This window comes from Salmo salar, chromosome 16 (assembly GCF_965601325.2).
Source record: "Salmo salar chromosome 16, fSalSal1, whole genome shotgun sequence".
Lineage (NCBI taxonomy): Eukaryota > Metazoa > Chordata > Actinopteri > Salmoniformes > Salmonidae > Salmo > Salmo salar.
The window spans coordinates 37,467,221-37,481,600 of record NC_138306.1 but is presented as its reverse complement, the minus strand read 5'-3'; the positions used below and the strand labels follow the sequence as shown (position 1 = coordinate 37,481,600).

Sequence of the window (14,380 nt, the reverse complement as noted above, 5' to 3'; positions counted from 1 at the left end):
AGTCCTTGGTTCACTCCAGACCTGTCTGCCCTTGACCAGCACTAAAAACATCCTGTGGCGTTCTGCATTAGCATTGAATAGCCCCGTGATATGCAACTTTTCAGCGAAGTTAGGAACAAATATACACAGGCAGTTAGAAAAGCTAAGGCTATCTTTTTCAAACAGAAATTTGCATCCTGTAGTACTAACTCAAAAAAGTTCTGGGACACTGTAAAGTCCATGGAGAATAAGAGCACCTCCTCCCAGCTGCCCACTGCTCTGAGGCTAGGAAACACTGTTACCACCGATAAATCCACCTGGCTACCCCTACCCCGGTCAACTGCCCGACACCCTCCACAGCAACCCGCCAATGCCCCCAACATTTCTCCTTCACCCAAATCCAGACAGCTGATGTTCTGAAAGAGCTGCAAAATCTGGACCCATACAAATCAGCCGGGCTAGACAATCTGGATCCTCTCCTCCTAAAATTATCTGCCGAAATTGTTGCAACCCCCATTACTAGCCTGTTCAACCTCTCTTTTGTATCGTCTGAGATTCCCAAAGATTGGAAAGCTGCCGCAGTTATCCCCCTCTTCAAAGGGGGTGACACTCTAGACCCAAACTGCTACAGACCTATATCTATCCTACCCTGTCTTTCTAAGGTCTTCGAAAGCCACGTTAACAAACAGATTACCGAACATTTTGAATCCTACCGTACCTTCTCCGCTATGCAAACTGGTTTCAGAGCTGGTCATGGGTGCACCTCAGCCACGCTCAAGGTCCTAAACGACATCATAACCACCATCGATAAGAGACATTACTGTGCAGCCGTATTCATCGACCTGGCCAAAGCTTTCGACTCAGTCAATCACCAAATTCTTATTGGCAAACTCGACAGCCTTGGTTTCTCAAATGATTGCCTCGCCTGGTTTACCAACTACTTCTCTGATAGAGTTCAGTGTGTCAAATCAGAGGGCCTGTTGACCGGACCTATGGCAGTCTCTATGGGTGTGCCACAGGGGTCAATTCTCGGGCCGACTCTCTTCTCTGTATACATCAATGATGTTGCTCTTGCTGCTGGTGATTCTCTGATCCAACTCTACGCAGACGACACCATTCTATATACTTCTGGCTCCTCTTTGGACACTGTTAACTAACCTCCAGACGAGCTTCAATGCCATACAACTCTCCTTCCGTGGCCTCCAACTGCTCTTAAACACAAGTAAAACTAAATGCATGCTATTCAATTGATCACTGCCCACACCTGCTCGCCCGTCCAGCATCAATACTCTGGACGGCTCTGACTTAGAATACGTGGACAACTACAAATACCTGGGTGTCTGGTTAGACTGTAAACTCTCCTTCCAGACTCACATTAAGCATCTCCAATCCAAAATTAAATCTAGAATCGGCTTCCTATATCGCAACAAAGCATCCTTCACTCATGCTGCCAAACATACCCTCGTAAAACTGACCATCCTACCGATCCTCGACTTCGGTGATGTCATCTATAAAATAGCCTCCAACACTCTACTCAACAAACTGGATGCAGTCTATCACAGTGCCATCCGTTTTGTCACCAAAGCCCCACACACTACCCACCATTGCAACCTTTTCGCTCTCGTTGGTTGGCTCTCACTTCATACTCGTCGCCAAACCCACTGGCTACAGGTTATCTACAAGTCTCTGCTAGGTAAAGCCCCGCCTTATCTCAGCTCACTGGTCACCATAGCAGCACCCGCTCGTAGCATGCGCTCCAGCAGGTATATCTCACTGGTCACCCCCAAAGCCAATTCCTTGTTTGGTCTCTTTCCTTCCAGTTCTCTGCTGCCAATGACTGGAACGAACTGCAAAAATCTCTGAAGCTGGAGACTCATATCTCCCTCACTAGCTTTAACTTCTTGGGGCTATGTGGGACGCTAGCGTGCCACCCGTGGTGCACCCTATCAACAGCAGGTGCATTTCAAGAGCGGCAAATTTGAAACCAAATAAATGTCAAAATTCTAATTTTTCAAACATACAACTATCTTACACCCTTTGAAAGATAAACATCTCCTTAATCTAACCACGTTGTCCGATTTCAAAAAGGTTTTACGGCGAAAGCATAAAGTTAGATTATGTTAGGAGAGTACATTGACAATAGCTGTGTGTAATGTTTTGTCAATTCAGACAGGCGTCACCAAAACCATAAAACCAGCTAAAATGATGCACTAACCTTTTACAATCTCCATCAGATGACACTCCTAGGACATTATGTTAGACAATGCATGCATTTTTAGTTCTATCAAGTTCATATTTATATCCAAAAACAGCGTTTTACTATGGCATTGATGTTGAGGAAATCGTTTCCCTCCAATAACCGGCAGTCAAGTCAGCACCACAAATTAAATAATTAAAATTAGAAAACATTGGTAAAATATTATATTGTCATTTAAAGAATTATAGATTTACATCTCTTGAACGCAATCAACTTGCCAGATTTAAAAATAACCTTACTGGGAAATCACACTTTGCAATAATCTGAGCACTGCGCCCAGAAAAATATGCTTTGCTATACAGACAAACGGCCATGTTGGAGAGATCTAAAATCGAAAATACTATGTAAATAATCCATTACCTTTGATTCTCTTCATCAGATGTCACTTCCAGGAATCCCAGGTCCATAACGAATGTAGTTTTGTTCAAAAAAGCTCATCATTTATATCCAAAAAGCTCCGTGTTGTTAGCACATGATCTAAGCCAGCCGGACTTCTCGTCATGAACGAGGGGAAAAAATATATTTACGTTCGTTCAAACATGTCAAACTTTGTATAGCATAAATCATTAGTGCCTTTTTTAACCAGAACATGAATAATATTCAAGGTGGACGAATGCATTCTCTTTTATAACGTATTGGAACGAGGGTACCCAACATGAACTCACGCGCCAGAGTCTAATCGGCCATCACCGTTCCATGGCTCTTGTTCGGTCAGATCTCACAGTAAAAGACTCAAAACACTTTGTAAAGGCTGGTGACATCTAGTGGAAGCAATAGGAAGTGCCAAAACATTAATCAACCCCTGTGTGTTTCAATGGCATAGGCTTAAAGGTAATTCAACACATCAGGTATCCACTTCCTGTCAGAAAATGTCTCAGGGTTTTGCCTGCCAAATGAGTTCTGTTATACTCACAGACACCATTCAAACAGTTTTAGAAACTTTAGGGTGTTTTCTATCCATATATAATAAGTATATGCATATTCTAGTTACTGGGTACGATTAGTAACCAGATTAAATCGGGTACGTTTTTTTATCCGGCCGTGAAAATACTGCCCCCTAGCCCCAACAGGTTAACCTGTTAGGGCTAGGGGGCAGTATTGACACGACCGGATAAAAAACTTACCCGATTTAATCTGGTTACTACTCCTGCCCAGTAACTAGAATATGCATATAATTATTGGCTTTGGATAGAAAACACCCTAAAGGTTCTAAAACTGTTTGAATGGTGTCTGTGAGTATAACAGAACTCATATGGCAGGCAAAAACCTGAGAAGATTCCAAACAGGAAGCGCCCTCTCTGACAAGTTGTTGTTCATCTTGGCTCTTTTTATTGAAGACTGAGGATCTTTGCCGTAACGTGACACTTCCTACGGCTCCCATAGGCTCTCAGAACCCGGGAAAAAGCTGAATGATATCGAGGCAGCCTCTGGCTGAAACACATTATCGCGTTTGGATAGTGGCTGGTCAGAGTACTCTGAGACTCACGCTCGTGCACGAGGGCACGAGATGTATTTATTTTCTCTCTCTTTGTATGTATACAGGCTTTCCCGGTCTGAATATTATCACTTTTTTACGAGAAAAATGGCATAAAAATGTATTTTAAACAGCGGTTGACATGCTTCGAAGTACGGTAATGGAATATTTAGAATTTTTTTGTCACGAAATGCGCCATGCTCGTCACCCTTATTTACCCTTTTGGATAGTGTCTTGAACGCACGAACAAAACGCCGCTATTTGGATATAACAATGGATTATTTGGGACCAAACCAACATTTGTTATTGAAGTAGAAGTCCTGGGAGTGCATTCTGACGAAGACAGCAAAGGTAATAAAATCTTTCTTATAGTAAATCTGACTTTGGTGAGTGCTAAACTTGCTGGGTGTCTAAATAGCTAGCCCTGTGATGCCGGGCTATCTACTGAGAATATTGCAAAATGTGCTTTCACCGAAAAGCGGACATATCGAGTGCATAGAGGAGTGCTGTATCTATAATTCTTAAAATAATTGTTATGTTTTTTGTGAACGTTTATCGTGAGTAATTTAGTAAATTCACCGGCAGTGTTCGGTGGGAATGCTAGTCACATGCTAGTCACATGCTAATGTAAAAAGCTGGTTTTTGATATAAATATGAACTTGATTGAACAAAACATGCATGTATTGTATAACATAATGTCCTAGGATTGTTATCTGATGAAGATCATCAAAGGTTAGTGCTGCATTTAGCTGTGGTTTGGGTTTTTGTGACATTATATGCTAGCTTGAAAAATGGGTGTCTGATTATTTCTGGCTGGGTACTCTGCTGACATAATCTAATGTTTTGCTTTCGTTGTAAAAGCCTTTTTGAAATCGGACAGTGTGGTTAGATTACCGAGAGTCTTGTCTTTAAAATGGTGTAAAATAGTCATATGTTTGAGAAATTGAAGTAATAGCATTTCTAAGGTATTTGAATAACGCGCCACGGGATTACACTGGCTGTTGAGTAGGTGGGACACAAGCGTCCCACCTAGCCCATAGAAGTTAAGCACCAGCTCTCAGAGCAGGTCACAGATCACTGCACCTGTACATAGCCCATCTGTAAACAGCCCATCTATCTACCTCATCCCCATACTGTATTTATTTATTTATCTTGCTCCTTTGCACCCCAGTATCTCTACTTGCACATTCATCTTCTGCACATCTACCATTCCAGTGTTTAATTGCTATATTGTAATTACTTCGCCACCATGGCCTATTTATTGCCTTAACTTACCTCATTTGCACTCACCATATATAGACTTTTTGTTTTCTTTTGTTCAACTGTATTATTGACAGTATGTTTTGTTTATTCCATGTGTAACTCTGTGTTGTTGTATATGTCGAATTGCTATGCTTTATCTTGGCCAGGTCGCAGTTGCAAATGAGAACTTGTTCTCAACTAGCCTACCTGGTTAAATGAAGGTGAAATAAAAATAAAAAATATATAAAAATCCAGCTCTCAGATCTCGTAAAGCGGACCTCAGCAGAGAGACACCCGGTTGGGTTTAAAGATTTGTCCAAAGAGATACGGAGAAATCAGGGTCCAGTAATATACTTCAGCTGAACAAACCCACCCGGATCGATCACTCAACATTCAAGCAGGCAAAGCACAGCCATGTTTACTCAAAGATAAACCATCTTTCACCCAAGTAAGGGGCAGGCATGGGTACTTTGGTACACTGGTACACTCTGCCTTTAAAGGGGCCTCACACAGATGGCACTTCCACATGCAACAGGAATCATAAACGATGCACTCCACACTGGGCAGTCACCTCCCCCTCTTACTCACATACTGTATAGTATGCCTCAATCTTTTTCAATTATGTTGAATAAAGACGTGTGAAAACACTGACAGTCCATCCATCTGTCTGTCTGTACACAACTCCATGTACTGTACTCTATACTCCACTATGGCTGGGAGTTGTCAGGGACCTCACGATACGATATTATAACAACACTTTAGGTGCCGATACAATATGTATTACGTTTGTCACAATTCTATATGTATTGCAATTCGATACTGCGATTTGATGTTTCAAACATATTGCTCACTATACTGTATGTCTGCTGCAGAGAGACAAGAGAGAGCATGAGAAAAGGAGTTTTAATTGTTTAGGGAAATAAAAGTGCTGAAAACATACTGGCTCACTATTTAAAAAGATGGAGAACAAGCCATAGAATTAAAAATACCTGAGTTGTGGCGTTGGTACAGTTGACTAGACCTAGCCAACGCTCCCTAGAGTAACAAAAAATGATATATCGATAAAATATCGTTCAGAAATAATATCGCAATATGAAACTGTATTGATTTTTTCCCCCCCATCTCTATACTCCACTGTGCTTTTAATTAGCTCTGATTTAAACGAGGCCCTCCATCTTCCTCTGAAGCAGAGCAGGGATGTGTGGGAGGAGTGGCATCACTCATAGAGGTAGCCTCCTTTTCATAGCTTGCCCACGTTTTTGTGAACATGTGCTGGCTCACTCCCACTCTCTTAAGTGTACGATTTCTGAGAGACCATGGAGGGACAGTAAATGGATTTGGCTTGGCATATTTCAACATGTCTAATGCTCAAATAACCTTCAAACACTTCAAAGTATTGGGCTAGTGGTTTTAGGTACAAAATGCAGCCTGACTGCTGACCATGGCCTCTGCATTCCATTATGGAAGATAAAGATTTGCACAGAAAAGTGCCTTCTACAGAGAACAGCCTTACTAAGTACAGAGAAAAGACAATTAGCCTAATGGATGAAAACAAATAGTCTCTTCTTAAAATAGGCAAGTTATATAGAGGACAAATTTGAGGTGAGGCAGACTGACAGATAATCCTACACACATCCTCCCACACACACACACAAATGTGCGCACACACACCATGTTGGCAAACCTTGAGCAGGAGTAAGGTTGGGCGGTATCCTGATTTTCATATCGTCATACCGTCCTTCTCCCATCCCGGGAATTATGCTATTAGTACACAAGGGGTTGCTAAAAAAATGCTAAAGAAACTCCAATGGACATCTATTACCAGAGCGATAACAAAATTAGCACAAACGAATAGCGAATTTCAACAGAGGCTGCTATCTAAATATGCTAAAGAGCGCAAACAAAAATAAACTAATTGCAAAGACAGGCAATCCAGCTCATAAGCTATAAGTATAGGTAGTAGCTACCGAATTTCATTTTTTTGAGTTTGGACATTTACAAGTGAATGTGAAAGGGAGACATTGTGCAAATGAATAAAGTTTTGACCATGCTTGTCTGAAGGAACAACAGTACTGGTTCTGGAGCAGTGTGTACACGCTGTGTCTGTGTGGAGTCACTAGGGCAACGGGCCTTTCTGCTCTGCTCCGAGAATAGGGGGAGGAGTAGACGGTCGGAGAAAGGAAGGGAGAAAAACATTTACGTAAGTAAATCTAGATAGCAGGAGTGGCAGCTGTACAGATAACTCATCCAAAGCGCTTTGACTTCTCAAACACGGCAGAAAGCTAACACTATATGATAACCCGTCTCCTTATTAATTCAGCCACTTACTTAGCTAACTAGCAAGTTAAACCAAATACACAGCTGAACTCACCAGCTCTCTCCCGTTGTGCTATATATAAACAAACACATGACTGGCTAAACTATTCTGGGGAACTACGGTGAACTTCATAATGTAAAATAATGTGACAGGTGAAATTAAGAACGCATCAGCTTTATTCCCTAACGTATTGCACAAGTTGACTGCAGGTATTATCTTAATAAGCTACAAATATTAAAATGTATTGAAAAACTTCAAATAAATAGTTTTGACAGTATTGAAAAACCCCCCATGGCTATTTCCAAATATCCTGGTTTATATGGTATACCGCCCAAGCCTTAGAAGGAGTAATGAAAGGAAATATAAAATACACAATTTCTGAGACTGAGCGAAAAGGGTGTTACTGATAGCACTGTGATAGGAAGGTTTTATCTTAAAAGAGAAGAACAAATTGAACACCAACAGCATTGCTATGACAGCAAAAGTACAAAACCGTGCCTTTGCCACTTCCTCAATAGAGAACTTGATGAATTCAATGGATACATACTAATATATGGATATATCATGCATCCACCTGTTGTATGGTGAATGTGAACACTTAAGACTGGTCAAAGAACGAGAACGCTTTAGTCTTGTGTGAGATAAAACAAACGTGCCTCTCAAGGAAAATAATTTCATCCTCATTGTCCATGCAGCAAAACAACACAGCCTAATCCATTTCAAACACACTTGGTTCTAGAGAAATGAAAATGTCCATAAGGATTAGCTCTTTCAAACATGCTCCAGATGCCAGAGCATTCATACCTCATTAACAGTAAAGCCTAAGAAGAAGAAAGCTTGGTCACACAGAACACTCCAAACAGAGGATGGTATTACCATGCCACTGGATGATACCCCCCGTGCTACATCCTAGCCTGCCATTTTCAGGGGAAATAATGTACTGCCAACAAAGTAAACCTAGGGCTACTGCCTGTCAATTATCTATGTAGGCCATTATTTCTCAAACAGAATAACATGTCCTCCATGGGGTTTTAGTGCAATATTAGATTTAAAGCATTGCATAGAGTTGTAGTCAGAAGTTTACATTCATCTACATTCATCAGTTTTTCACAATTCCTGACATTTAATCCTTGTAAAACTTCCCTGTCTTAGGTCAGTTAGGATCCCCACTTTATTTTAAGAATGTGAAATGTCAGAATAATAGAGGAGAGAATGATTTATTTCAGCTTTTATTTATTTCATCACATTCCCAGTGGGTCAGAAGTTTACATACACTCAATTTGTATTTGGTAGCATTGCCTTTAAATTGTTTAAGTTGGGTCAAACATTTTGGGTAGCCTTCCACAAGCTTCCCACAATAAGTTGGGTGAATGTTGGGCCATTCCTCCTGACAGAGCTGGTGTAACTGAGTCAGGTTTGTAGGCCTCCTTACTCGCAGACGCTTTTTCAGTTCTGCCTGCAAATGTTCTATAGGATTGAGGTCAGGGCTTTGTGATGGCCACTCCAATACCTTGACTTTGTTGTCCTTAAGCCATTTTGCCACAACTTTGGAAGTATGCTTGGGGTCATTGTCCATTTGGAAGACCCATTTGCGACCAAGCTTTAACACCCTGACTGATTTCTTGAGATGTTGCTTCAATATATCCACATAATTTTCCTCCCTCATGATACCATCTATTTTGTGAAGTGCACCAGTTCCTCCTGCAGCAAAGCACCCCCACAACATGATGCCACCACCCCCGTGCTTCACGGTTGGGATGGTGTTCTTCGGCTTGCAAGCCTCCCCCTTTTTCTTCCAAACATAAATGGTCATTATGGCCAAACAGTTCTATTTTTCTTTCTTCAGACCAGAGGACATTTCTCCAAAAAGTACGATCTTTGTGTGCAGTTGCAAACCGTAGTCTGGCTTTTTTATGGCGGTTTTGGAGCAGTGGCTTCTTCCTTGCTGAGCGGCCTTTCAGGTTATGTCGATATAAGACTCGTTTTACTGTGGATATAGATACTTTTGTACCTGTTTCCTCCAGCATCTTCACAAGGTCCTTTGCCGTGGTTCTGAGATTTATTTGCACTTTTCGCACCAAAGTACGATCATCTCTAGGAGACAGAACACGTCTCCTTCCTGAGCGGTATGACGGCTGCATGGTACCATGGTGTTTATACTTGCGTACTATTGTTTGTACAGATGAACGTGGTACCTTCAGGCATTTGGAAATTGCTCCCAAGGATGAACCAGAGGTGTAGAGGTCTACATTTTTTTCTGATTTCTTTTGATTTTCCCATGATGTCAAGCAAAGAGGCACTGAGTTTGAAGGTAGGCCTTGAAATACATCCCAGGTACTCCTCCAATTGACTCAAATTATGTCAATTAACCTATCAGAAGCTTCTAAAGCCATGACATCATTTTCTGGAATTTTCCAAGCAGTTTAAAGGCACCGTCAACTTAGTATATGTAAACTTCTGACCCACTGGAATTGTGATACAGTGAATTATAAGTGCAATAATCTGTCTGTAAACAATTGTTGGAAAAATGACTTGTGTCATGCACAAAGTAGATGTCCTAACCGCCTTACCAAAACTATAGTTTATTAACAAGAAAATTGTGGAGTGGTTGAAAAACAAGTTTTAATTACTCCAACCTAAGTGTATGTAAACTTCCGACTTCAAATGTATACACTTGGATTCAAATGATGTGGAAAAGTAGTCTATATTTGAGGAAGGCTACATAATTTGACAATCACAATACACATACCCGTCAAAATACATTTTACATTATCATTATGTTACACAATACCTGACAGAATTGTTGGCTTTTAGAAATCTGAACTCTGAACTTGTGTGCAGCGAGACAAATGTAGCTATAGTTGAGGCAGACAGCCGTCAAATGTACAATTCATTCAAGGTATTTTCAAGGAAATCCAGAAGTAGCCTAAAACAAATATGCCAAAGGGAGATTAAAAAAAAAATGCTTCTCACAATTTCTTAGGTCTATTCTGAAATCGCATTGGTGCATGTGCTGTAACAACTGCATTTCAAGACTGCCAATTCTCTTCAACTAGCCTACAAGGCCCACTCCCAAGCGAAGTGAGTGTGTTGGAGCTGTCCAGTAATAGGGGGTGCTGAATGATTCCTACACGCATAACAGCAGCAGCGATGACATGCGGTTCTCTGTGACAGCGCTCAACAAAAATCACGCCATGAAAATAAAATAATGGATTCCAACATTCTGATAAAGCTGGTACATAAAATAACTTTTGTAATTGTTTAAATCTATCGAATGACAGAGAGTTCTCGTCTCTGTAAAAGAACAACCAACAGCCCCTCTAGTGGCCTTCTGGAGAGAGTGGAGGCAGCAAGCACAAGAATGAGTTGACCTACAAAGTCAAGACAAACTGAATGGTGTTTTTTGTGCTTGTTTTAAAGTGTGCTTATTTATAACCAGACGGCATAGTTAGGATAATATCGTTGGAATTATGCATGTGTTTGGAACAGGTTTTTTATGGCCCTTATGCCCACACATGGGGTCTACATCCTACACACTAGGCAAATCATCACTTCTCAGGGTATGGACATTTTGTGGATTCAGTTCAAAGCAGAGAGGTTGTCATGGCACCCTCATCCTTGGCAAATCTCAACAAAGAATCAATAATGAATTGGGGTTTTGTTCTACCAAAATAGTCTCTTCAGCTTGAGATGTGACAGCTGGGATCCAAAATCTCTCAGTGTATTGATGATCTTGTTTCTACTACTACTATTGTTCCGTTTTCTTTTCGAATCATTTAGAGGTGAATACAAATGGGTGCAATACAAATTGACTGTGCTATAAGATCCCTAAATGGCTTAACATTTCAGCCGAGAGAGCTAGGATCAGTGGGGGAGATTGTTCTTTAACAGAACTAATGGCATTTCTAAAAGAAAAGCCTTCTAGAGGAAAAAGTATGTCATCAGTGTCAATGCTCTATTTTTATGAACACATTACTTATAGAGTCAAAAAATACTTTCCATTGGGAATATAAGAGGGGAAACCTTCTGCCAAGAACATTTCACTTTACTGGGTGGAATATCCTTTTAATGTTTTCAATTTGAGATACATTCATCAGAATAGGCTCTCTACTGAGATAGTGACATGGCTAAAAATAGGACCATCAAATCAGAACAAAATCTAACGGGCTGATAACATAAACTTGACAGGGTGGCAACCAAATCTAACTAACAACGATTATTTAGGATTAGCCTAGTTTAAACTGTCCGGACTAAAATGGTAAATTGTGTCATGATCAAGAAGCCTTATAGCAAAAACTGACATGGCCACACTTGGAGAGTGGATCTAAAAATATAAGCTCTGTCTCTTGGTTGATTAATTTCAGTAAACAAAGCACCTTTTCAGACGTTTGCAAATGTTATAAATTATTTGGAGTCTGTGACAGAATGCAAAGCAGTTAAAAAAAGAGTAAAACTGCCAATCCTGAGATGTGGTTAGCCTACATTTTGTATGTAGGGTCGTTCCATTTGATTTCAATTGTTTTTTGACCACACCCCTTTTGATTTGAACAAAACTTTCCGTACATGTATGACCATGGTAGAAGTGGTCAGAAGGTAACTTTTTGGGCCTGAATGCCAAAACATTCAGGAGATAAAGGTGCTCAAAGTTGACCCATTTTGCATACCCCACCATACCATGAGACATCCATGTCTTCGTCCCTGGAAAATATTAATGGTTGACTTTGATATCAATTAAAAGCTTATAATCAGGGTTGTGAAAATATTTTCTAATTTAATTTTTAAAAGTATTTTCTAAACCTTTAACATCAATCATCATAAAATGGTTAACCTTCAAAAAAAAATCTTCTGCATATATTGTAGTTTAGATGCTAATTTACATAATCTGAGGGGTTTGTGTTGTGCCCACAATCGTTGAGACAGAGCATACTCTTGAATGAGTACAGTAGGTGTCATTTCAATCAGAGAAATATAATTCATACAATGGATATATCCCTTCAGACCACTGCAATCTACCTGGTATACCATTGACATTTACATTTTTACTTCCAATTGCTCCCACAAAAATGGCTGCCGGTCCACCCACCATCAAATGTCACCATAGAATGTCTGTTCTATTATCCATATTTCAATAGGTTTCCTATAGTAGATTGACAGTATAATTTAAAACAACTGATATTCCCATTTAAGTCAACAATCAGTGATGACAAAACAATTACATTGTTATTCAAAAAAAATTTTTTTCAAGAAATGATAAAGTAGTTTGTGAGCTTTTAAATTATATTAAAATCAACAGTTTATATTTTCCAGTGATGAAGACCTGGATGTCTCATGGTGTGGTGAGGAATGAAAAATGGATCAACTTTGAGCAGATCTATCTCCTGAATGTTTGGGCATTCAGGTCCAAAATGTCACTTTCTGACCACTTCTACCATGGGCAAATATGTATGAAAAGTTTCATTCAAATCAAAAGGGGTGAGGTGAAAAAGTGTTGGAAATCAAATGGAATGACCGAGCATATCAAATGATATTGCTTCTTGTGGTAGGTATTATTCCTTACCTTTGATTTCATTAAGCTGAATCAAGTCCTGCGTGCTGGCTCTTATAAAGGAATAGCAATATTGCTGTTTGGGGGTGCATTGCCTCGCAAATAACCAACAGGTCTATTTTTGAACTGACATTGAATTCAGTTCTTATTGATACCGCATTTTACTTGTGGCTGAAGGGCTTTGCAGGGTTAATGTATTCCACGGAGATAACGGTAACGACATAACGTGAAATGGATGTATAGGTAGCCTATTAAATGTTACAGACTCAGCAGAATCACAGTTTTGCATTGCTAAATATATCACGTAAGGAGGTGCGGCAGAAGTAAAACAAATAAATTACAGGGAGAGTAGGCCTACGCTAAGTTGTGACTCACATGGATTCAACATGTGATGGCCACTACAGTGGGCACAAAGACTTACATTGAGGTGATGTTCTTGAACACATCTTCGATACTGTTATTGCCATTGTTCCCAGTATCTTGCAGTGCAAGCAGGGGAAAGAATTTCCCATTGTCAGACTTATTGCAATAGATTTCAGTTGGAGAGCAGCTGCAGGTTGGCGGGCAGTCCAGCATATTGCTCAAGTAGTCCTGAAAGATGGTCAAAAGAAACAATACCCTCCACCAGCAAATTCGTGGTGGAATAAAAAATGAATCCATGACTCAACGTTTATTAGGACAATATCCTTGAGATGTTTTTGAACCTCCAAAGCGGAGACCGTCTGAATATGCAATTATGTGGTGTGTGCGCGCGGGCGAGTGAATGTATGTAGGTATGTCAAATTGATGCGAATGCGCTAATGTCCATCTATTTCACAGATGAGGAAGAAGGGGAAAAAATACTCCGTCAAAGTGGAAATGGTTCAAAAAGCAGTACTCCAAGCTTGTCCTCCTCTCTAGAATGCATAGTATATGTTACCCTGTATTTATGCTGCCGTTAGCCGCTTAGTTCCAGGTTGTACTAGCACCGCTCCAAGACTCCGAGGGATAGCGCGTTGAAGAAAGTGACGAGAGAGAGAGCGAGGTCCATGCTCCAAGCATTAAGTCCCACCTACAGGGCAAAATGGAAACTGACACACCTGCAACTCAGGATGCAGCTCAAATCAGATCATAACAGCAATTGCACACAGAGCGTAGGCTATACTATAGCACAATAACAATAGGCTACACATTTATGGTGATTTATCATTAGGCCTATGGTTGGATGTTCGATTACACATCGGGCGTCCAGGCCACAATGTATCCTTTTTAGAGGGCTACGCCTACACAATCGAGTATGGCAACAAAACAAAAACATCTAAAAGGGCAGCCAGTATGATGATTAACTTGAGTTAAATATTCGCAAAAATATTTCTCATTGACGAATATCTCATTTACGACTGCATATACAGTGCATTTTGAACGCTTTCAGACCCTTTAACATTTCCACATTTTGTTACTTTACCGCGTTATTCTAAAATTGATTAAATATTTTTTTCCCCTTAATTAAACTACACACACACACACACACACACACACACACACACACACACACAATACCCCATAATGTAAAAGCAAAAACAGTTT

At 40.3% G+C, this 14,380-nt stretch overlaps 1 protein-coding gene across 2 annotated transcripts in view; it reads right to left on the bottom strand.

The window, feature by feature from the left end:
• Positions 1-13,811, bottom strand: part of LOC106573628 (NT-3 growth factor receptor) — a 288,867-nt gene extending 275,056 nt beyond the window's left edge. For both annotated transcript variants that reach the window (XM_014148852.3, XM_014148855.3), the window contains exon 1: positions 13,236-13,811. In XM_014148852.3, the coding sequence (XP_014004327.1) occupies positions 13,236-13,474 (239 nt within the window). In that variant the 5' untranslated portion in view covers positions 13,475-13,811. The remainder of the gene's footprint in view (positions 1-13,235) is intronic.
• Positions 13,812-14,380: the final 569 nt, after the last annotated feature.